Source organism: Micropterus dolomieu, linkage group LG05, assembly GCF_021292245.1.
Source record: "Micropterus dolomieu isolate WLL.071019.BEF.003 ecotype Adirondacks linkage group LG05, ASM2129224v1, whole genome shotgun sequence".
NCBI classification, from domain to species: Eukaryota; Metazoa; Chordata; class Actinopteri; order Centrarchiformes; family Centrarchidae; genus Micropterus; species Micropterus dolomieu.
Window position 1 is genome coordinate 18,999,347 of NC_060154.1, and position 24,563 is coordinate 19,023,909.

General features: G+C 42.1%; 1 protein-coding gene and 1 long non-coding RNA gene across 3 annotated transcripts; one reads left to right on the plus strand and one right to left on the minus strand.

The window, feature by feature from the left end:
• The first annotated feature begins 223 nt into the window (after nucleotides 1-223).
• ap3d1 (adaptor related protein complex 3 subunit delta 1) lies at nucleotides 224-24,345 on the plus strand. The gene is made up of 33 exons (XM_046050711.1): nucleotides 224-574; nucleotides 3,280-3,375; nucleotides 4,023-4,103; nucleotides 4,439-4,519; nucleotides 4,640-4,747; nucleotides 4,880-5,009; nucleotides 5,530-5,669; nucleotides 6,056-6,129; nucleotides 6,251-6,300; nucleotides 6,468-6,517; nucleotides 6,884-6,932; nucleotides 8,521-8,666; nucleotides 8,951-9,099; nucleotides 9,210-9,440; nucleotides 10,913-11,144; nucleotides 11,302-11,447; nucleotides 11,643-11,784; nucleotides 12,107-12,178; nucleotides 12,340-12,415; nucleotides 12,641-12,840; nucleotides 12,975-13,048; nucleotides 15,112-15,277; nucleotides 15,497-15,640; nucleotides 16,039-16,092; nucleotides 17,873-17,974; nucleotides 18,233-18,388; nucleotides 18,625-18,672; nucleotides 19,684-19,873; nucleotides 20,085-20,173; nucleotides 20,517-20,602; nucleotides 21,031-21,152; nucleotides 21,299-21,378; nucleotides 21,520-24,345. Exons 1-33 carry the CDS (start codon nucleotides 479-481, stop codon nucleotides 21,613-21,615), a joined length of 3,756 nt encoding a protein of 1,251 aa, XP_045906667.1. The 5' UTR covers nucleotides 224-478; the 3' UTR covers nucleotides 21,616-24,345.
• On the minus strand, nucleotides 19,667-20,211 carry LOC123971707. Of its 2 annotated transcripts, none has more exons than XR_006825254.1 (2): nucleotides 20,060-20,211; nucleotides 19,667-19,885 (listed from the first exon to the last, which is right to left on the minus strand). It is a non-coding gene; the product is annotated as an uncharacterized LOC123971707 (long non-coding RNA). The 2 variants fall into 2 exon arrangements; XR_006825255.1 differs by having other exon boundaries at nucleotides 19,667-19,895.
• Nucleotides 24,346-24,563: the final 218 nt, after the last annotated feature.

The following is a 24,563-nucleotide window of genomic DNA, read 5'->3' on the forward strand; positions in this document are numbered from 1 at the left end:
ACTTCTTTATCCATTGGCTTGTGAATGACTGAAATGTCATGGGGCTGATTCAGAAGAGTTGTCTACCAATATAATGAATTAAAGCACAATCTTTCAGACAGATTGTGTCTTTTTTTAATTGAATAAAGTTTTAAAATGGGCAGTGTTATAGAGTAGGTCACTATTCTTAACGGGGAGGGGGCTAGACCTTTAATTCCCCTGATTCCCATGTGAGACTGGCATAATACTGAAGTCAGCTGACTTTAGACGCCATTTTGTCAGCCATTTCCTACACTGATTCTTTGCCAGCGTCTCTGTACAGCATAGGACGCCCCGCCTGGCCTCGGCTTTATCTACCCGGGCTTGGTAAACAGCTGCGGCGCCTGCACACACGGTCCCGGGTGGATGAGAGACAGTCTAGAGGGTCGATCGGCACCCAGTAGACCTCTGGAAGGCGCTTGGCCCCGCAGGACAGACGCGGTACAAGTCACAGGCAGACATGGCTTTGAAGATTGTCAAAGGGAGCATCGATCGGATGTTCGATAAAAACCTTCAGGATTTAGTACGTGGCATTAGGAATCACAAGGAAGATGAGGTAAAACGACGAATGAGAAACCACTGTCCTCTGGATCCTGTTCAGCCTCACATTCATTTATGTTTATAAGTCAACACATATTGACATAATTACCGTTATCGTTGACCAGCTAGCTAACGTTAATGGCTAACGCTGGGTAAATTAATGTTAGCTAACGTTACCGTCAGCTTGGTCATTTCACCTGCTAGCTAACACTTACTGAAAACAGTCGTTTTCAGCTTCTAATGCAGAATGACTGAATGCCAATTTAACGCCTGCTAAATAACATGCTAGTGCTAACTTTGTAGTACCGTTACCTGTCCTGTACTAAGACAGGAGACTTAAGTTAATGAAGAGTTGTCTCTGGCAGCTAGCTAACCTAGCTAACTGACCAGTAAGAGGAAGCGGCTTGATATATTGTCACAATTTAACGGGATATTAACGTTAGTTATTCTTCGGCATAACCTTAATGGAGATCATACCAGAGGGTACTGCTAATGTGAACATTCCTACCAGTAGGCATCTATTGATAACTTTATCAGCCTTACGTGACTGATTCTTTTGGGGACAAGTGTCAAGAGCCAGCGATATGTGTCACTTGTTTGAGTTGAGGAGACTGATATGATGCTGTGATGAAAGAGGCCTCCCCTGTCCATCTGATTCACTCCGAGCTTTAAATATGCAGATAAGACCATTCTGAATGTTCATATTTAAATTGCATCTTTATATAAATCAGCCAGGTTCGCTCGTTTTGAACACTCGATCAGTGATTGAAGGTGATGTCATCCCTGTCACAGCTCTGTGGGTGATGACAGGCTCATCACAGCGCCAGACCTGAGTGGAAGTAGGGTGGGATGGGCCATTAGAGGGCACTGTTTGGGGTAGCTACCATAGACTGTGTATAAAAAGGTAGCCACCTTTCCACCGGCCTGCTCTCCCCGTAAGCTCTGTGTCTAACCTTGTTCCTGCTGTAAACATCCTATGCCAGTTAGTTAGATGGCGTGGTTATAATGCAGGATCCCTGGATCGCTGGAGCTGCGGTGCTGTGCACACCTGTATCAAGCTGTAGGTCAGGTGTGAAATGTAGAGGTAGAGTGTCTGACCTGAGGGCAGCTTTCGGGTTTGACTTCTTTCTCAAGGTGGCAGATTTGACCTTCTTACATTTAATCAGAAAAATTATTTACAAGCTGGCAGCACAACAATAACCGGCTATCTACACATTTTGCTTGGATATTATTATGGCATCTGAGTCGGCGTCTTATTGTTTTTTTGGGGAGGGATCAAGCAGCTATGTTGTTCGAGGCCATCAGTTCTTGATTTCTTGATTCAATGTATGGGCTAAGCTGTTTGCAAGAGGTAACCCAACCTGGCCAGCCTAGATACGGTGGTGGTTGCCCAGTCAACAGTGGACAGTTTGCTGAAATATTAATACGCTCTGAGTGTGTGTTGACTTTTTCCTGGCCAGCCCACAGTTTTCGCACACACACTATTTTTCTCATGTGTGCTGAGTCTTTGCACAGTTCATTCATTCAGTCTCCTTCCCACGCCTTTGGAACAGCAGGGATATTAAACAAAAGTGTGAGGATATCTTTAGGCAGTTCTTTGCAATTACCAGTAAGAAGTTTAGGCACATTTGTAATTTGGCATCTTCCAGTAGCCTGTCTGTTTTGGTGGCTGAAAGATTGTCTTTCATTCATTTCATTCTTTTGGTCATTGAAGAAGAGAATGATGGAGAACCACCGTGTGTGTCTGGTGATTGTGTGTTGAATGCCCTCCAGCCCTGCTCTCCACAGGAGCAGCAGCGTTGTGCTGTCTCATGACTTCACACACATGACCAGCATGCACACACACACAAACAGTCACACTCTGCAAAGCTATATGTGTATGTGTGTGTCTTGCCAGGTTGCTACTCTCAACAGTGGTGGACTTCACTCCTCTCTGTAAAGGTCTAACTGAACTTGTCCTCCACTGTTGAAATGAAATGGACCTTCTGCTCACTCTGGTTCAGGAAATCTTGCGTATCATAGTAGGGGTCATAAGAGCAGCTATTTTATTTTCTCTCATTCATTCAGGCATGATGCTCCTGGTAACACTCATTTGTTAAACTACTTTTGAGTCACCCATTTCATTTGGCCTTGCATATAATGACATGTGTTTGGTATTTGTTTTGCTCTGTAAGCATGAGCGGTTTGTTCTCAGACCTGAGTACTTTAAACTTGTGTAGCATGTTTAAGCGTGTTCCAGCTATCAGGCCATGCATGAGGCCAATCTCATAAGCAAATGGTAGCATTTAATGTGTGTCAGGGAAGGAAATGTTCTTGGTCTACAAGTCAAAGCCACATGCCATATTTTAACTGCAACTTGGAATAGGTCTTTAAAATTTGTATTTTAGCAGTCAAACTGTGTAGTATAGCTGAGGAGCATACTCTGACATCATAAGTCATGAATTTGGTGACTTTATAATTTGCATAGCTTTGAATCCAACACATGACTCGCGACTTGAGTTTGACTTATGACTTAAAGCCCAGATTATGCATATTAAGAGATGAAGACTTTATTGTGACTTTATAAAATCTAGGATAAAGTTTGCCTTACTTGACTTGACTTTCTTTGGGTCTTTTTTTCAGCTCTTTTCTGGTGCTTGGTAGCAGATTCCCACTCCAAATATCACTCCACCTAATCTGATCTATTGTCTGTTGTTTGTCCTCTCCTTTGTCTGCCCTCAGGCCAAGTACATCTCCACATGCATCGATGAGATCAAACAGGAGCTCAAGCAGGACAACATCGCTGTTAAAGCCAATGCTGTGTGCAAGCTCACCTACGTAAGATCTCTCAACACTTTCTTTCACTTCTACTTGATACATAGGCTCTGATGCATATATAGATGGACACCATCATTTTATGGCTCTCAGCTCAGTATGGCTCAAACAGTTTCATACTCTGCGAGTCTGGCTTGTTGTGTTGACGTGCACACAATGAGAAATCCTGGCTGTATAAGGGAACAGCACGCAGACGTCGTTCTTTGTATATTATCTTTTCTATTCAAACAGCATCGTGCTGAATCAAAGCCCATTGTTTCGGCTCAAGGCTTCATCAGGGGCAAATAGGAGCGACCAGTTAGAAGCCACATTTCTACAATGAACAGGTACAAGGCTGCATGTACGTGTTTTGTTTTTAAAGCTGGAGATTAGTCAACACCCAGCCAAATTCTCAGCAGCCGGCACTTATTGAAAATAGTGTACAGTGTCTGATAAATGAAAGCATTCTATCACTATTTATAGCCCGGGCCCACATTTAGGTTTAGATGGCTTGATTTAATTGGCGTCCGTGCTTACACTCAGCTCAAATCATTTAGCCTCTTTGTGCAACGTAGGGACAGTTTAGAGCCCCTCTCCTCCTCTTATTCATCCATCTCTCTCTCTGTGTCTCTCTGTGTCTCTCTGTGTCTCTTTTCCTTTCTGTGTAACAGCTTCAGATGCTGGGCTACGATGTCAGCTGGGCCGCTTTCAACATCGTTGAAGTCATGAGCTCCTCAAAGTTCACCTACAAGGTACGATTGGAATATAATGAGAAGTTCACCCAGGTCACTTTCTGGATTAATGGGTATGATGTTACAAAGTGTAGATTTGCCAGGAAATTATTGTTGAAATGCAAACAGTCTCACAAACTGTCCTGTTCTGTAGCATTAAGGATAATTTCTCCACATAGATACTCAACCAAAAAATAGCACAAGGAGTAGTCACAGCAGATCCTATGTACTGTACATGTAAATCTCCATGGAGCTGCTGCAGGTTGATGAATGTTTATAATAATAGCAATATACTGAAATATAGTCAATGAAGTTACACAGTTAAACAGTGTGTCATTCCTTCTTTTTTCTAACAGAGGATTGGCTACCTGGCGGCCTCGCAGTGCTTTCACGAAAGCACCGACGTCATCATGCTGACAACCAATCAGATCCGAAAGGTCATTGTGGTTCTTCTTCTGCGCGCTCTTAAGAACATGATTTCAGCTGTTGCCCATCCCTTAGCCAGCCTTTTGTGCTGTATTATTTATTTATTTTCTTTACATTTTTTCCTTTCACAGGATCTCAGCAGCCCCAACCAGTATGACACAGGTGTTGCCCTCACTGGCCTTTCTTGTTTTGTGACCCCTGACCTGGCTCGGGACCTGGCTAATGACATCATGACACTGGTGAGTCATGAAGAATATGTCAAGAGGTTAACCAATAAGGACTTGCGCTCTTTAGTTTTGTTCTTTAGAAGAGGTCTTATGCCTTTTATACAGCTTGAACACAACTGTCTTTACTTTTTTCCCCCACCCTAGATGTCCCACACTAAACCCTACATCAGGAAGAAAGCGGTGTTGATCATGTACAAGGTGTTTCTGAAATACCCAGAGTCCCTGCGCCCTGCTTTCCCTAGGCTCAAAGAGAAACTGGAGGACCCAGACCCAGGTATCAGGAAAGTTATGCAGGAAGCTTGTGGCCCACAATTAAAGATCACAGAAGAAGAGAAAATTGTTTGTTTGTTTTCTGGGAATCTTAGCTGTGGCTCTTGGTTTGGACAAAATGTGCTTTTTCTCATTCGTGGTTGCTAAACTCTGCTGGTACTCCTGGGGACAGGCGTTCTCTTTCACCTGAACCTTATGAATTATTCAGCAGCTAAGAATATGAGATTAAGGAAGGCTCATTTGTGATACTGCCAGGGCTGTCTGGGAATATCTAACTAGTCACAGTCACCAAAGCACCTCACAGGACATTTATCTGGCTTCATGACATGTAAGCAGGACTGTGCCAGTGGTGGCACACTTATTTACTGTATGTCTATACTTAATTCACCCTAATCCAATAAACACGTCACAGTATTTTAAAGTTTAGCTATGTTTAATAAATTATGTTTTGTCCGTTTATGCTGACTTACTTTTTTATTTTTGGATCACCTTTGTTCCTGTCTAACATATTTTCTCCTCTTTAGGTGTCCAGTCTGCAGCAGTAAATGTTATCTGTGAGCTGGCTCGGAGAAATCCCAAGAACTACCTGTCTCTGGCCCCGCTTTTCTTCAAACTCATGACCTCTTCTACCAATAACTGGGTTCTCATTAAGATCATCAAGCTAGTAAGTCATCGGGAAACAGACCAGGGTTTCTGCATTGATGTAGAAATGTTACATGTAGTTTTATATTGCTCTACCTACAGCAACATGCTATATACTGTGCACCACAAAGCCACTCGCAATACCATGCAGTGATAAATCTGTCATAAAAGAGGAATTGATACTAGTTGACCAAAATGCTACGAATTCACATGATAGGTTGCATTGCATAGCAATTTGTATTTGTGTGACCAGAACCACCTCTTTCTTAAAGCAAAAATTTCACATCCGTTCTTCTGGTGAAAGTCAAATATAATAAAAGTAAATTGGAGCACATTATCCCAATGAAAGATGGGATGGGAAAAGATAGGATTCCACTGTGTGTCATGGCGCTCTTTGTTATTTTACAGTTTGGTGCGCTCACACCTCTGGAGCCACGGTTGGGGAAGAAGCTGATTGAACCTCTGACAAACCTAATCCACAGGTGTGGAAAAAATCCCTCAATTTAAAAACTTTTTTTCACAGATTGTAAAAGCAGTTTGATCTGACGAGTATATCAATAATAATCTGTACTGTGTTTCTTACCCCGTCCTCCTCTCTCACAGTACCTCTGCCATGTCTCTGCTGTATGAATGTGTCAACACTGTGATTGCAGGTCAGTACTGGTATTATCTGTGCCATGGAGTGGTCTCATTCAGCTAAATATTTGTTTGATTATAGTAGTTAACACTGCCAGAATCTCTTATGTGAATTTGCGTGTTATCTACGTATCTGCATTGAGTTCGCAGTCAGATCTAATTGCTTCTCTGTCCCACATTGCAGTGTTGATTTCCTTGTCCTCTGGGATGCCTAACCACAGTGCTAGCATCCAGGTAAGCCTCTGAGGTCCACTCCACCATCTGCACTTTCATGTGGTTAGATGTTGATCATAACCTTTTCCACTCCAGTTGAACCACAATGCATGCTTTCATCAGAGACACAGCAGCAATCAGACAGGCCAGCAAGACTCATAAAGCAGTTGGGTTTTTTTTTTTCAGTAGTGCATGAAAAAATCACCGTTGATTATAAGCCCCATCTCCCACACTTTGGTCTCATTTCTGTTCTTTGAAGTGTGCCTGTATGATAAGACTGAAACTGGTGTGGAAAGGTTTACAGGGATGTTAATGGTTCTCCCTTTCTCCCCCCTTTTCTCTTGCTCTTTCTTTCTTTCTTTCTTTCTTTCTTTCTTTCTCTTTCAGCTCTGTGTGCAGAAACTGCGAATCCTTATAGAAGACTCGGACCAGAACTGTGAGCCCTCTGTCAATGCCTGCAGTGTGTCATTTTCTCATTGTCTGCGTGTTTCTGACTATGGAACAGTACACCCTTTTAGGCGACAAAAACGTAGATCCCCATGACTCCTGATAACTCGAACATCATTACATTCCCACTCGCAATTAGGTGGCCTGCTTAGAATACTATTTCACTTAAGTCACATCTACCCCATGCCCATATACAAAGCCTGTGTATGACACAGAGTTTGAACAACTTACAGCAGGTTTTCCCTGGTTTGTTGCTACAGTCTGAAAGGGGACAAAGTTTCCAGTTTCCTATTTTCAAACACAGGGCTTGGCTCTATAAATACAGTCCATTGCACACTCCCAGGTGGAGCTGAGCATACTGCATCCAGCCATTCGAGTTATCTGGACACCCATACATAGATAGTTGTGTGTTTTGTAGTAGACTAGAGACCTCTGGTGTTAATACCCCAAACTGTGAACCTGTAGTTTAAGGTTTTGTTTGTTTCCAAAACATCGATCAGCAAAGTAGCTGAAGTTTTCGGTTCTAGGATTGTGAAGATACTTTGCTGATCAAATTGGTAAGGTAAAGTTACAAACACAAGGCTGTAATGATTATCTTCATTATGTTTTCAATGAACAGAACCCCCCTCCGGAAAAAGGCTCAATTGAAGGAAGTAGTGTAGTAAACGATCTTTTACTATGTGCGTCTCACATTTCCTCACTCGGTTACGCCTTTCTCACTGAGAGAAAGCAGCATTTCAGTGAACCGCTGCTGTCACTTTCCCATAGCAGAGGCCGATTCAGAGGCTGTGTCTCCTGCGGCTGCTCTGAGGCCATGTGCCTACAATGGTATTCACTGCAGTGACTGGCCTTACCTCACCCCAAGGTCATTACCACACGCGCACACACTTATTGATCCGCGAACCTGAGAGGCATTTGTCTCTGCCAGATTAGACGATCTACTGAAGGCAGTGATTCAGCAGATTTCTCAATCTTTAAAAATCTTCTTGGTCAGTAGGAAGAGCTGCCAGTGATACGTCGGTTAAAGCAAAACAAAAACTACTGTGCGTGTTGTCCCGTGTGTATGTGTTTGTGTGTCCTTTCCATTGTTCTGTTTGTTTTGTGTTCCTTTCCTTTCCTGTATGTAGTTCGTGTCTTTTCCATATGATTTTTTCTTTTATAGATTATTCCATGAAAGATATCACATTAATAATTTGTTCATATTGTCCTTTTTATAGAGTGACTAGATGTAGAAACGTGAAGTATAGACTGAAATGTTTGTAGTCCAGTTTCAAAGTTATCTGTCCTCTAGAAATCTGGAACTTTGGATCTCCAAAAAAAAACAAAAAACAAACAGATATTGTATTTGTTGTGCAGTCACAATCAAGAAAAGGTAGTCAGGTTTATGTAGGATAGGGTGTTGAATAAGAAAATATTATAATGACAAACTTGTTAATGCAGAGAATAACGTCAGGAGATCCATCATAGAAGTAAATATGCTTTTATTGATGGGGTGCAGAGAGGTAAGGCTGCATGTATGTCTGTTTTTGAAATACGCTAAGGCCGTGTGTGTAAATGTTTTTTTTTTTTTTTTGTAGTGAAGTACCTGGGCCTGCTTGCTATGTCAAAGATCCTGAAGACCCACCCCAAGTCAGTGCAGTCTCATAAGGACCTCATCCTCCAGTGTCTGGATGATAAGGATGAGTCCATCCGCCTGAGAGCTCTGGACCTGCTCTATGGCATGGTATGAAGCAAAGGCAAAGCAAAAGGGAATGCCATAGTTGCTGATAGATGGTATAGAAACTCAGTGCCAGTGGGGGGGTGTGTGTGTTTGTTTGTTTTTATTTTTTGCAATATGGACGATTCTATGTTGTGCAAGATATTACATCGTCAATGCTGATCTCTAAATTTCAAAGCTATTTTGAGGACTCTGTCTCTTTCTGCCTCAGGAAAACAAATGATCTTTTAAAAGTTAGGGTCATGCATTTTAAATGTCATGGTTGTTGAACTGGCATCTGCTCTAACCAGGTATCCAAAAAGAACTTGATGGAGATCGTGAAGAAGCTGATGCTGCATGTGGACAAAGCAGAAGGAACCACATACAGAGATGAACTGCTCACCAAGATCATCGACATCTGCAGCCAGAGCAACTACCAGTACATCACCAACTTTGAATGGTCAGTCTCGCCTGATCCTCACCTTGTACTCCACTCCATATAATATATTAATGTTATTTTCCACTCTGTGACATGATTTATAACTGCACCATTTCATATCTGCATGACAGGTACATCAGTATCCTGGTGGAGCTGACCCGATTAGAGGGCACACGGCATGGCCACCTCATCGCCTCTCAGATGCTGGATGTGGCTATTCGGGTCAAAGCCATCCGGGTATTTGCTGTTGCCCAGATGGCCACTCTGCTGGACAACGCCCACCTTATGACAGGCAACGTGCAGCGAAAGGGCATCTGTGAAGTGTTGTACGCGGCAGCCTGGATCTGTGGTGAATTCTCTGAGTGCGTTCATTTACTTTTTTATTATTTTCTCAGTGGGATGCACACTTTCAAACACTGATATGAGCTGACAGAAGTAAAAGTAGACTTGTAAAAAAGGTAGCAAATAGGGAAGGTAAACTTGAAGCAACCCTGCATAAAAATGTCATGACAGATATCTTATGACCCCAGCTGCCTTTAACAATGAATCCATAGGGAAATAACTGACAGCTTGGTTCAGATACTGTGCTCCCCACCTCCTTCCTTACTCTTTTATCATCCAAGTACAAGCTAGTCCAACCCTGGCAGCTTGACGTGATTGACTGTTGACACAATCTTTTGTTTTCTTCACACACACAGCGATGCTAATATTTCTCTCTGAATTGGACTCAGTGACACTTGTATTATCTTTTTACCTGTCAAACAACTTACTTTTTCAAATGTTAAAGTTTCAGTGTGTAATATTTAGGGGGAATTTCTATCTCCATACACCGCTGGTCCTCTTACATGGACGTCACCATGTTGCGCTGTCATGTTTCTACAGTAGCCCAAATGGAAAAACGTCTCTTCAGAGCGCGTTTTGTCACTACGTTGAATACGTACGAAGAAGAAGAATAACAAGTAACGTTAGTAATACTCGAAGCAGTCTGGCGTATTAGAAGTAAGAAAATAAGAGAAATTCGGACAAATGGAGGCCCACACGCGTTATTTAGCACAAAGCCAACAGAGCATGTCGGCTACTGTAGCTTCCCCTGCGTGCTTGAAAGCAGGAGGTGAGTGATGCATTTATGTGGTGTCGGAATAATCAGAATCTTTTTTTTTTTTTTTTTTCCTTAAATCTTTAAGCAAAAAGAGGAATAAAGTGTATATGGGACATAAAGAAGTATACAGAACTTTGATTTTGCACAAATCAAAGTTCTGTATACTTATTTGGCAAACAAGTAATTTGTAATATGGTTATAACTGTTAATTTGCTGTCCATGTTGAGTGAACTAGATGTCTTCGTGTTGTTTATATGCTCTGATAATGCTAATCCAACACATCGTTGTAGTAGCGTCCATGTTGATTCCACATTCCGACTTTAGAGCACATGCACACACACTGAAGTCGGAAGAACGACTAAATAGGACCATCCGAGGAGCACGTTGCAATTCACAACCCTCACCACTAGACGCCATTAAAACTTACACACTGAACCTTTAAATGAGTAATATGGTCCCCATTGGTGATAAAAATGTATGGAATATCACGGTATTTTCAGATGTGTGGGTTATTTCATTTGGTGGAGGCGTATTCAAACCTCTTTGATTGATTTGATGGTTAGTTTGGAATCTTTCTACATAACATAGACAGTGACGTAGCAACAGTATCAAATCAGGAATACCTGAAACTTCTTTTCATGAAATATTACATATTATGGTGCTACATTGCACCAGTATTGTAATTCAATGTAGTTTTCAGTCAGCACTTTCTCTAAATTCACCCCTACTTCTTAGACACCTGGAGAACCCGATGCAGACGCTGGAGGCAATGCTGCGGCCTAAGGTGGCCACCCTACCCGGCCACATCCAGGCAGTGTATGTGCAGAACGCAGCCAAGCTGTTTGCCACCGTGCTTAAAAGCCAGGAGGGGAACACGGACAGCACAGCATCACAGGAAACCTGCCAGTTGATGATAGACAGGCTGCCACTGTTTGTCCAGAGCGCCAACCTGGAGGTGCAGGAGAGGGTAAGATTGATTTGCATATAGGTCGAAAACCGTAATATTGATGCTTTGTCCTTTACCATTTGGCATTATATACCTCACAAGGTTACCCACTACGTACAAATCTGATAAATACCTCTGCTAAACTCCATGTCTGCGTCACCTTCTGTCATGTCCTCAGGCGTCTTGCATTCTGCAGCTGGTCAAGTATATCCAGAAACTGCAACAGAAGGACGTAGAAATAGCGGAGGAAGTCAGCGCTCTATTTGCTGGAGAACTCAACCCTGTAGCCCCCAAGGCACAGAAGAAAGTGCCTGTTCCTGAAGGGTGAGTTAGCCCACAAGGAGCGCGCACACACACAAATATATTGTTACATAGTTTGACAACTAATCTTTTTGAGTAAAACACATTGCACTTGTTCACACCATTATGATCCACCAGCAGGATTAGCTTAAACTTCAGTGCGTACATGTAAGTCTCTGAGTCTTGACCAGCGAGGCGTAACTGCGTTTGTTTGCCCAGTCTGGACTTGGATGCCTGGATCAACGAGCCTCCATCTGAGAGCGAGTCTGAGGATGAGCAGCCCAAAGCTATTTTTGCCAAGGAGGAGCCCAAACACTCCCGCCCTCGTCACACAGAGGTGGACGAGAAGGAGCTGGCAAGGGTGAGCCGGTCGATGAGTGCTTTTTAACTGTTTTGTTTATAACATACAAATAAAAGTGTGCAGTTGTATGTTGCAGGTTCTGTTTATGCAGGGTTTTTTTTACCCACATGAAAACATTTCCACCACTTGTAACTGGAAATTTTCCAGACATTCATTTGCAATGCAACAATTGCACATAAAGGTGTTTTCAGTCTAGACATAATCATGCAGTCCTTATCTTCAGAACAGTATTGACTTTCTCTGAGCTGCACTGTAAAGCTGGCTTCCCATGTGATGTGCCTTCATTGATTAATTGATACAACTGTTTTTTCTCCGCTCCTAGAGGAGAGAAGCCAGAAAGCAGGAGCAAGCCAACAACCCGTTCTACATCAAGGCTTCCCCGTCCTCTCAGAAGGTGTGTATACCCAGTCATCACGATGCTGCATTTTAGTACATGTGTCTTGTTAATTTTAGTCTGTTTACAACCTTAGTTCTATAAGTAATTATTATAGTACAACTACAACAAACGGCGCGTGTTATGTGCAAATGTTGTAAATGAATGTTTTGTCTCTGTAGGTTTACCAGGAAGCCCCTGGAGTCGAGCACATCCCAGTCGTGCAGATTGACCTCAGTGTGCCTCTCAAAGTCCCAGGTGGGACACACTGTTTTAACACTACCACAAAACTCTAATTTCACACTCGAAATTTTTCAATCATACTGAAATCAAAATGGCTTACTTTATGCTAGAAGTCATGCTATAATGTAATTAAGATGCTGTACAGTTCATGTTCAAAATTAGACTGTTTTGCTTCTCCTTATCTGTGTGTCTTTTATTATTAAAATACGACAATACATATTCCTTTCTTCTGTCCCACAGGTCTGCCTATGTCTGACCAGTACGTGAAACTGGAGGAGGAGCGACGGCAGAAGGAGAGAGCGGACAAGAAGAAGAAGGAGAAGAAGAAGAGGAAAGAAAAGCGCAGCGGACGAGGGAAGAAACATGACTCGGGCCCAGAGAGTGAGGAGGACATCACGCCTGCGCACATGGTCGACATTGTTACCGAGGAGATGCCAGAGGTACAGCTCTGAGACGGCTGAGACTGGCAGTCAATATCTCAACAGAGCTCTTCACATTTCGTGTGTTGTGGATATAGATTTAGTTAGAAAGTTGTTAGCTCTGTTTTATCGATTTCACCTTCTCATTACTTCAGAATGCCTTACCCAGTGACGATGATGACAAAGACCCCAATGACCCACATAAAGCCCTGGACATCGACCTGGACAAGTGAGTCCACACTGTGTACATCCGAATTCTACATGTGCTCATGGACACTCATGGAAATTTAAAGGACCAGTGTGTAGGATCTAGTGGTGAGGTTGCATATTGCAACCAACTAATAACCCTCTTCTGCATTGCCATTGTCTGCCTCTCTAGAGCCTGTGTTTGGTTTGTCCGTTCAGGGCTACTGTAGAAACACTGGTGCAACATGGTGGACTCTGTAGATATAAAGGGCAATATTTCTGCCAATATCCCCCTAAATCTAATTTAAGGACATGATAATAAAGTTGCTGAAACTTGTCTTTCACATATCTGACTGTACCAATCAACCAATCATTGAAATTTTGGTTTTCAGTCCAAATTTAGAGCTGAGCAACACTGACATTGTGGATATTTTCTTAGCATTTATCCTGACATCCCAGGCCATAGTTTCGCTGCTGATGTGACTCGGCTCTTTCCCTCCTCTCACTCCTCATGGCGTTCTGCTTTCTGCTTCCTCTTTTCTATGCCTACACACACCCATTACTGCCTCTTTGTGTGGGCAGCTTGGTGGAAACGGCTAGGCGCAGGTGAGTAGCACCTCAGCCACACGACCTGGGCTCTGATTGTATATGGATTGTCGCTCGCTCGCTCGCTCTCTAAATAGCTGTCTTGCTCCTCTTACTAACATAGCTGCCCTTACTTTCCTCATTTGGAGTTTGCAGTACCTGCTACTACCTCTTCTTTTCCCTCTACTTTTAATATCTATTGTTCATTTTAGCCTAGTACAATATCCATTCTCTTACCTGCTTATCTGCTTGTTTTTTTTAAACTTCTATAACCATGACAATATCAGCAGCATATCACTCTGTTTCTTAACAAACTGGTCTATGATTCCTTAAAAGAAGATGACCTCTCCTGAAAGAAGAGTTGAGTATGTAGCAATAGGATCATTTCTAAGTGGCCACTGCTGATGTTCTCAGGATGTGATCTATCACCACCTATCCTCCTGGAATAGGCTACTGAAAGCATTTTGGCACTTTGGAAAAGATTATCAGCATCCATAAGCTTTTAGGAAACTTATCCCATGGGCTAGGTACTATAATTGTTTTGCTTACATTTCCCAGATCCCCCTCATTTGAGTTTGGTAGACTTGCCATGCCTCCTAGCTGTTTTTGGGGATACTCCTTGCCTGCCCTTGGTAGAAATGTGAATCACACATGCCCTTAGACCAGTGTTATGATTTAGATCACTTAAAATGATTTTAGTTTAAGTTTAACTCGTGTTTTCGACAAGAAATGAAGATGAGTAGAGCTTGTGCAGGAGTTATTGTAATCTGGAGGTTACTGTCTGTAGTACGGACATTTATATTTGTATAGCTTTTTTTTTCCTGGTTTCTCTTTTGTTGTCAAGGTTCAAACACAGAACAATCCTAGAAACAGCTCCATGTATAAAACATTAGTGATATTTATATAGACAAGCAAACACACAAAGAACTAATTAAAAACGTTCCTGTTTTGTTTTGTTTTCTATAGTTCATGAGTACAGTGTGTGTGCAGGACTTTTAGAAAAAAAAACACATTTTGAACTTCCTACATTAGAAAGGTTTAAACCATCTAAACCAAAGACTAGTTATTTATAGAAAAGTACATATAAAACAATAAATGCAGATAAAGATAAAAATGTACAAGCATGATTACCGCATATCAGTGTGTCTTCACGCAGAATAACCAGCAGGGGGCTGCAGTGCATGTCATTACTGCTTTAAAGGGTCAGGCTTGGGGAAATAAACTTGACAGCTCTCATGAGTTTGACATGGAGGTATTTTTTGGTATAGTTTCTAGCTGTCAGGGAATTCCCACTGTTCCCACCTCAGTGCTTTGAATGAGACCTGGCTGCTGCAAAGTGCAGAATATGTGCCTGAATACGGTGGACTGCTGCACCCTACAACCCGTGTTGGCCGTTACTGAAAAATAAAAGTAATAAACATTTTTCAGATGATGGCCCTAACTCCAGATGGGCCATATTAACCTCCATAAGTGCTCATCTAAAAACAGTCAAAATGCATTTTTTTTTTTTGTTTTGTCCAGGCCACTTGCTGACAGCGAGAAGCTACCGGTCAGGTCACACCGTGCAGCAGAGGCTCCAAAAAGCCCAGCAGAAGATGGAGACGCAGAGAGTGCCACCCTGGAGCCCAAAAAGAAGAGCAGCAAAGAAAAGAGAGAGAAGAAGAAGGATAAAGAAAGGGATAGGAAGGTGAAGATGAAATGTACTTTTTTATTACCAGGATTTTGCACACACTCACCTCATTCTGTGATGAAACTGCTTCTTAAAACCAGTAAATCCGATTTAAGGAGCAGTTTTAACTGGGGGGCAACAAGGAGCTATCAATCATTATGGTGTGATGAGTCGGTGGTTGTGGTTCTCAACCTTATTGTGACACAGAGCTGAATTTATCTTCTTGTTTTTCCGCAGAAGAGCAAAGAGGAAAAGAAGAAGAAGAAACACAAACATGAAGAAAAGGGGGAGGATCTTCTTGGCGGTCAGGTGGAAGAGCCTGCGGTCCAGTCAGAAGAAACCAATGAGGTCGCTGCACTGCCCACCTCCACCAGTGCAGAGGTATGTCCTTAAAAATGGGTGGAGCGAGACTGATTCCTACCTAGCAACCGATTTGATCCAGAAATCTGATGTAAATTGGCTCAAGAATATCCTTATGCGTTGTCTACAATTTGTGCTAAAAGGTTACAAGCAAATAAATATGTTTTGATCATTTTCATTGACTCAGTGCTCCCATTGCTTCTTCCCAGCGTGTCTTTCAATCAGCTTCAGGGATCAAGTATCAGTTACCTTGTAGCTGACTATGCAGTGTCTCTTGCCAAATACTTGGTTTATTCATGAAATAGAACAGTGTTATCTCTGTATCCATTTTCATGAATAGTAGAAAGATACAGAACCTGTTTGGCCCTCACCCCTCTCACCTCCTCGCACTCCTCTCCCTCCCCTCCCCCTTCTTCTAGGTTTCGGATCTGGATTTCTGGCTCTCAAACGCTCCAGTGCCCTCTAACACCCAGGTTGAGTCGTCTGTCTCTCTCTCTCTCCTCTCTCTCTCCCCCTCCTCCCCTCATCTCTCCAGTTTATACGTTTCTTTTTCACAACTCTCGTTTTATTGATCTACCTCATACTTTGGTTTTTGCCTCTTGATTTGTTGGGTTTTTGTTTACATTTTCCACTCTTCACCTTTTTGACAAGACTCCCTCTCTTTCACAGGTCACATAACTTCCCTCTGTCATTCTCCAGCCTTCCTCTGTTTTCCAGCATGTGTAAATGTGTGTCTGTGTGCACAGTATGTGTGGATTTGTCTCACGATGCCAGTTCTCTTCCTCAGCTTTTGTTGTGCTCGCTGGGTGTTGTGTCGGTCTTGAGGTCAAAGTAGATGTTGTTGTTGTTGTGTTGGTGGTGCTGACAAGTGAGCAGAGGTTCCCTGCAATGTGGCCTGGAGTAGGTACCTTTTCCTTTTTTTTTTTTTCTTTTTTTTTTTGTTCCTGTCGCCGCCGTGTCACCACATGTGTCCCCTGAATGCTTCCTTCATGATCACATGCGAGGTCATGCTCATTTTTTGTTTGTGTCACAACTGTACACAGAGAAAAAGAAAACATCTTTTACAAAAATCCCCACAAAAAAGTAATGTACATTTAAAGGTGCCTTGAGGGTTTTTTGGCCACTACTAGTGCTCTAGAGCAACGTTTTTATAAATGCGTCCCCGTTTTGTTTTTTCCAAACATGCAGGCATGCACGGACGACACGGACGATACCCACTCTTGCCACAGATTTCAAGCTAATGTGCGGGGAAAATTTAGGAATGCGCCAACAAAGGCAGTGAAGAAGAACACTAGCTAGTGAACACAGAGAAAACAATTCAGGATTTCAAATGTGGGGGGGGGGAAAACCTGCTTTGCAGATGTTTTATAAGGAGGAGATGCATTCAATGTGTTTGGTAGACCTCAAGGATACACTAAATGATACACATATGAATGGACAGATATGAGCGTGGTATTGATCTTCTCATCTACCTCTCAACAATAGTGAAAAATTGTATATCCCAAAATGTCACACTATTCCTTTAACCATACACGATCACTTTTGACATTCAACACAAACTGTGTTTTGCGCATTACATACCTTCTCATCTGTAGGTATTTGTGTTCAGTAAAACTAGCTCTGTCAGGAATTTAAACTTTTGTGTCTTAGGAATTCTGTTAATCATTTGAGCTGTAAGCCCCAAAGTAAAAGCACCTGACCTCGAAACATGACCTTTTTAAAGACATGCGACAACATGTCCATGTGGAAGGCTTGTTTTTGTGTTGTTTAGTCACACTAGCATTACAGATGAGAATTTGACTTTTAGGGAGCTTACAGTAGCATGTATGTAGGCTGCCACTAGGATCCTGTAAATCAGGCTGTAGCTGCTGCTAAAAGATTTAGTCAATCCAGCGGTCCCAAAACACAGCCAGTGCACATGTACAGATATCTACAGACATAACATACTTGCTGGTTTCACAGGCGGGCTCATTTGTGGTTTAGGTCATGTGGCTGGTTAGTAGTCTTGAGTGTGATGCTCTTGGTTTAGCAAATCAGGTTTATGTTTGTGGTGTCACAGAGCTCAGCAGGTTGCAGCTGATCATGAATGAATTTTTTATTTTTTTTTGAATGACTGAGTGAGCTCACTAACTTCACTTACCCCTATCAACGCAGAAGTGGCAAACACTACTGTATGTGTTATATGCTATAGTTGCTCACTGCTAATACTTTCATGTGTTTTGTGTGTGTGTGTGTGTGTGTGTGTGTGAGCAGGAAGCAGCAACAGTAGCAGAAGAAGCCCCCGTGCCTGAGGCGGCCTCTGGCACAGCGCCAGACTCCGAGCCCGATGAGCCCAAAGACGCTGAGAAGGAGACTGTGAGTCACTACCGATGATTGCAAAGTAGAAAGTTGTCTGCAGTGCTAGAGATTCTAGTTCACTATGACCTCACAGGATGCAGCACAGTGGCAGCTCTTATTCTCACAAGTTTTTGTAAATGATGCACAAGAGACCTGCCAGTTGTTAAATGAATATTTATAGTAACAATGCTTCTTTAACACTTCATTTTGAACCTCTTAAAAAAAAAAAAAAAAAAAACAATGTCTCCATCTTCCTTGTTGGTCCTCAATGATAAGATGTCATCTAAACACAAGAAGAAAAAGCAGAAAAAGGAGAAGGAAGAGAAGGAGAAGAAAAAGAAGAAGAAGCACCATCACCATCATCACCACAGTGACGGAGGTGGAGAGGAGTCTGTGCAGAATGGCACTGTCGAGGAGGAAGAGCCTCTGCCGGTCAGTGTTTTGGTTGACGTTGTGTTTTTAAAACACACACACACACACACACACACACACACACACACACACACACACACACACACACACACACACACACACACACACACACACACACACACACTCTCTGCCTTGCTTGTTGTGCATCAGCTAGGTAGAACCAGCTCCTGTTGCCTAGTTAGCATACTGAGTGACAGAGAATGCCTGGTCTGACCTGAGCTCTTCTCCCCTTTCAGCCCATGTCCAATTACTGCCTGCTGGCTGAAAACTCTTACATCAAGATGGTGAGTGATGGCGATTGAGATGCTGCTACTTTAATGACTAGTCTCTCATAATTGTTAGTAGTTTTGTCCACCGTTTGGCCTCATTTTGGTCATAATAACATTTAATTCCAAAGCTGTATGCTTCTCCGACAGGGCTGTTCCCGCCATTAATACTACTTGATCTAATCATGATAACATTCTGTCATTGACTTCATAATATAGAAGCGTGATAAGGTTTGCACTGGACATGTGTTTGCTTGCTAGATTAAAACACACACTTTTATCTGGTTGCTGAAAGGGACAAATGTATTTGATCATCTGAATGACCACGTGTGATGTTTGTCTTTATCAACTCTTGTTGTCTCTCTGTTGTCGTGCAGCTGTGTCACTGCATACCCATATCTGCATTTAAAAATTATTAGAACCAGTAGTAGGTTGTGGAAAAACCTGAATTTTCCCTTAATATTAAGCAAATTCTAACCTTTACACCATTCTTCTGCAGAGGCAAATGTGGAAATGATGCTATTGCTAAAGTTTATACTTTTGATATTGATGCAAACATTATCTAAGACAGTAGCAGTAAAAAAAAGCAATGTATGCAGTTCTCTCCTTTTCTCTCCCTCTCTTTAAAGATGATGGAGGATGCTGATCAGGTACTGGTTAGTTCTGTCAGTGACAGAATATTATTAAAACTCTCTTGTAGATGTGTTTCTCTCTGTTCTCGTTGCTCTTCACAAATTGGCCTCTGAGCCAGACTACGTCAGTGATGCATCAGTTTCTGAGAATGATTCTGTCCTTGTGATTTTCTCCTTGTGCTCAGACGGTTTCTTGGAAACGGTGATGTGTGCTTTCGTATTGGGTTTATGAATCAGGTTTGCTGTGTTTAGAGTATGTCTTCTCTAAATTCATCAGCGCTCTGTTTTTTTTTTTTTTTAAATACAACGGGAGTTTTAGATGGCTCGAGTTTAGTCATTCCCGGAGCAAATACATGTATTTAATAATAATAATAAATAAATTTTCCTTCTTGCTAAGGTTTATGACATCCAGGGAAACCTGCAGGATGGCAGTCAGGTGGTGGTGTCGGTTATATTTGAAAACAAGTGTGACAGCTTCCTCAAATCCATGGAGTTCAATGTCCTGGACTCTCTCAACTCCAAGCTGCAGAGGCCAGAGGGGTCTGGTCCACATGATGGCCTGACCGTCCCCTTCCAACTCCCACCTGGTCAGTGATTATCTGCAAAATGCTTATAGGTTTATAAGAGAAGAGTAGTTTTACTCAACATTACACACACATGCAACCCATTTTTTTTGTATTAGGTTATCACTCATTTTAAAATTGGAAGTGTACTTCAGCAGGAAGCTTTTTATATTAGCTACACTGACATTTCAGATCTATTTAAAACCTCACCGTGATCTTTTCTTTTGCGCTTCAGGGGTGTCCAATGAGGCGCGATTTGTCTTCACTGTGCAGAGCATCGTAATGCCACAGAAACTGAAGGGAACCCTCACCTTCATAGTAAAAGTCAGTAGGAAAATGCACACACACGAAAATAAACACGATTCACTGTTTCTTTTTGGTTGTTTTGGTAACACATTTGAAACCAGTTATAGCTTCCATAATGTGTTGGTAACTGTTAGATCTGTTCATGTAATTGTTCAAATTTTATTGATTCCAATTATGCGATAAAGACATTTTGGGGGGCAGCAGAGCGGTGTAGTGGTATAGAAGCTGTGTACTTCAGCGTGACAAGGAATCATTACCAGTTCCAGGTTTCATTTGAGTAACTAACCCTTTACCAGAGGAGAATCAATCAAGTGCCATGTTACTTTGTTGAATATCTGCCTTTGTTGTTGTGTTCCCACAGAATGAGGACTCCTCCACTCATGAGAAACTGGACTTCAAACTGCACTTTACCTGCACCTCCTACCTAATCACTACTCCTTGCTACAGGTTGGTGTATTACATTTCTACCTGAGACACAAAATAAATACGGACAAGTTTTATAGTCTTCAGGGGCTCATCGGGACAATCATTAAAATCCAAGGGTTTCCCCTTGGGACTGTAAATGCTGAAAACGTTGTATGGCAATGTGCCTATAATGGGTCATCCTATGGAAAGCAGGAATAGGTTCAATAGATTTCATGTCAATCCACCCCATTAGTTTTCTATATTTCTCTGTGTAAAATTGGAAATTCATGGTAGCACTGAAGGAAAAGTAAGTGGGTCACCAAAAACCTTACAATTTATCATTTGGGGACCTTGAATATCTGCAGTAAATTCAATAAACACTTGCCGATTCATTTCTGAGCCTTCTTAGCTCTTAATGTTTTTGCTGAGCAGAAATAGAAAGCTGACTCTCTTTTGTTTTGATTGGCCAGCGATGCGTTTGCAAAGCTGCTGGAATCAGGTGACCTTAAGTGCAGCTCTGTCAAACTGGAAGGAGTCGTCATGCCCTTCCACCACCTACTGGCCAGGATCTGCTTCCACCACCATTTCTCTGGTACAATAAGCGTGTGTCAGGAATTTATGACCCATTAAGTATGTTTCTGGGAGGGTGACTTTAACTTGCAGCATGTGGTCATGGTGATGGTAAACCATGTAGTTTACAAGAAAGGCTAAGAATAATTGACACTTTTGTCTTATTAGTTGTGGAGAGGATCGACTCCTGTGCCTCCATGTACAGCAGGTCTATCCAGGGCCACCATGTCTGTCTGCTGGTCAAAACTGTAAGTGAACCAATGAAAGCCCTCCCTTATCCTCTGGGATTGAAATTTTCTTAACCAATTATTATTAATTATAATTGTTGAAAAGTGGACTTTCAGATTGTGACCTTGATTTCCCCCCCCCCCCCCTCGTCTCCCTCCCAGTCTGCTCAGACAGTTTCCATTGACGCTAAATGTGACGAGCCGACGCTGCTTGGGAATGTGCTGGATGAGATCAAGCAGACCTTCTCTCAGTGCTGATTGTGTCCTACAGCCCCAGGGTGCCCCCGACCCCTCCATGCCACCCCCTCCCCTCGCTGAAACACAACACAATCATGTTACGAAACACTGCGGCTGGCACTTCCAGTGTCGCCCTATTTATTAGTCCTCAGATTCGCAAGATTTCTTTCCCCGTACCTTCTTCAGTGTCTCATCCTATGTTGTTCCTCTGAGCTCTGTGGTCACACCCCGACACTTTAAGTTGTTTTACAGACTCACTGTGTACATGCGCCGTCTTCTCTACTCAGCCACCCTGTTCCTCCCTGACTCTGTACTGAGCTCCTGTTTCTGGATGCCCTGCATCCTCCGCTCTTTCCTGTGTACCTCTCCGCCCTACACTCCGTCGGCAGTTCAATCTGTCATGTAATGTAATGTTGACAACTGGACTTTTGCTGTTGATGGTTGAATTGTGTTTTTACTGTTTTGGGTTTTTTTTTTCTCTTTGTTTTGTTTTTGTCTCATTTTCTTGTGTGAAGCCCGTCTGCGCCTTTGTCTCCCCCTTCTTTCTGCTCACTAAACATGGGTGTGCGTGCTGCTCGTCTGTGTAGGCCTGGAAAATACATGTGATTCAGTCTTTTTCAGACTGGTCCTAGCTGGAAAAACGGCGGACTTTTAACATGCTCACCCACCACTGACCTGGGGCGGCGTGGAGAAGGCCAGACACTGAGCAACTGCAGTGAGAGTAGTGCAGAGATGTAACCAAAGCAACATATATGGCATGGGTTTTAAACTTCTTTCAGAGCCGTTGCCCTACTTGCCTTCTGGTAAGGCTCAGAGCAGGGTACTAGCTCTGCTAGTGTTAGTTCAACAGAATCCTTGTGGGTGATTTTGTCTAGTAGGTCAGTGGTTTTGCTCTGTGCCTTAGCCGTGCAGTCTGAGCTACTCCAGCGCATCTTGTAGAGCACCACCACACTACAGTTTGCCCCACCCCATAAGAACTTCCAACATATAATTTCTTTTGGAAATCAAAGAAGAAAGTGAAGACAGGAGAGTATGAAAACAGAATAAATGAATGGCATCAGAGAAGAATTGTACAGTGTAAGGCCAGCACCACCTTTTATCAGCCTCCTCTTCAACTCACTGATGGTTTAGTTCTATAGAAGATGTTATATTATTGTAATACATAGGATACTTTTATTTCTATGAAACCGCTATGGTGCTGAGGGGCCCTCGTTGGCATCCCCACATGGTCAAGTTAGTGACAGAATCTGGGATAAAGAGAGCTGCCCATGTTACATCCTTGTCCTGCCTTTTTTCTCTGAAAGAAATAAAACTGACTGGCTAAGGGATGACAAAGTTACACTATCAACCTGTCTTTTATTTTTAAAACCAGGTGGTCTGCATATCAGGTTGCTGAAGTAGTTCTCTCTGAAACCAGAGACTATTTAAGTAGTTTTAGGTTCCCCTTTCACTCAGTATTAGGCGACATGACCTCCACTGTTAGGAAGTATCCATTCTATCAACAACAGAAAGCAGTTTTGTCTGTCTTCATGTGAAACGTTTTACGCCTGTTCCACTTTGACGTCTGCATCACAGGTAGCTGCACCCGGGCTGGCTGATGCCCAGCTAGCGTGTACCCAGATAAATCCCAATCCTGCTCCTTTCAAAAACTGCCTTGCCACTTTTTTGTGCGTTGCTATGTTATGATGAACATGAACGGCCTCCTCTTAGACCTCCGAGGTACTTGATGTTTTACTTTGTAACATTCATGTCTGAAGTCACTTCACTATCCGGTTCAGCACGATATCACCTAGTAGTAGCAAGATTTAAAAAAAAACAAACAAACAAAAAAAAACTGACTTGGTAGCGTCTCATCATATTTACCTGGTAGGGCCCTGTTCACATCTCTGTAGATAACTATGATAATGATGTCTGTGACCTGAAGATCAGGTCAGCCATTCCATGTGATCTTCTGTCCAGTAGTAAAGTCTGAATACAGACGTGATCTGCTGTATTTCAGGAATGTCAATAGAAAATAAGTATGTATGTATTCCCTGTTCCTAAAAATGACAGGTATCAAGTGAAACTGAAAACGACTCCCCTAATCATACATTGTCCTGATTCTGATCATTTTTCCTGTGCATAATATTTGATTGAAATTTGTATATTGCATGATAGGAACGTACTCTTTTTTTTATTTCCCTTTATTTTCTCTTCTATTGACGTGCTTACACAAACAATAACTTGCCATTCCATTTTGCCCTTTTTTCTCCTTTATCTTTTTTTAATGAGGTTTACTTGACCATTCTTTATTTTTTGAAGGTATCGTGTTTTTGTTTTGTTTGTTTTTTTTTTTCCTCTTCTAAGTTCAGACAATTTAAAAAAACAACAAAAGTGATAACGTTGAATGTTTTAAATTATTAAACACAGGGTAAGGAAGGGGGGTTCTGTTTGGTGTCATGACACTGAGGGCATGGGGCTCCGAATAATACCTTCAGTAGAACAGGTCACGTGAAGCAGTGTACTGAGAGGCTACCCGCTGTCTTAATTCTCTATAGGTTCGGTTGTAGTGAATTATTTTACCAAGTTTGGCTTGTGACATTGAAATGTACTCTTGTATGACTCTGATTTTTGAAGGTCCTGTCTTTTTATTTCTCCATATTCGATGATCAAGCTGTACAATGTAAATGTTTAAAGGGGAGAACATAAATTATCTACATTCCCTTTAAAGGAAGTCCACCCTAATTAAAAATAAAGGCTGTATGAAGCTGCTGTAGTGTTGTTTTTGTGTGTGCATGTTGCCGTAAACCAATAAGCACCCACATGCCAAATTGTTTAATATATTTTGTGTGTGTGTATTTATTTATTTAGTTCATGCCGTTTTACAACATTTTGTTTGGCTTGCTTTTTTCAGACCAACAATAAATATCTATCTATCTATCTATCTATCTATCTATCGAGATAGAGATAGATAGATATATATCTATAAA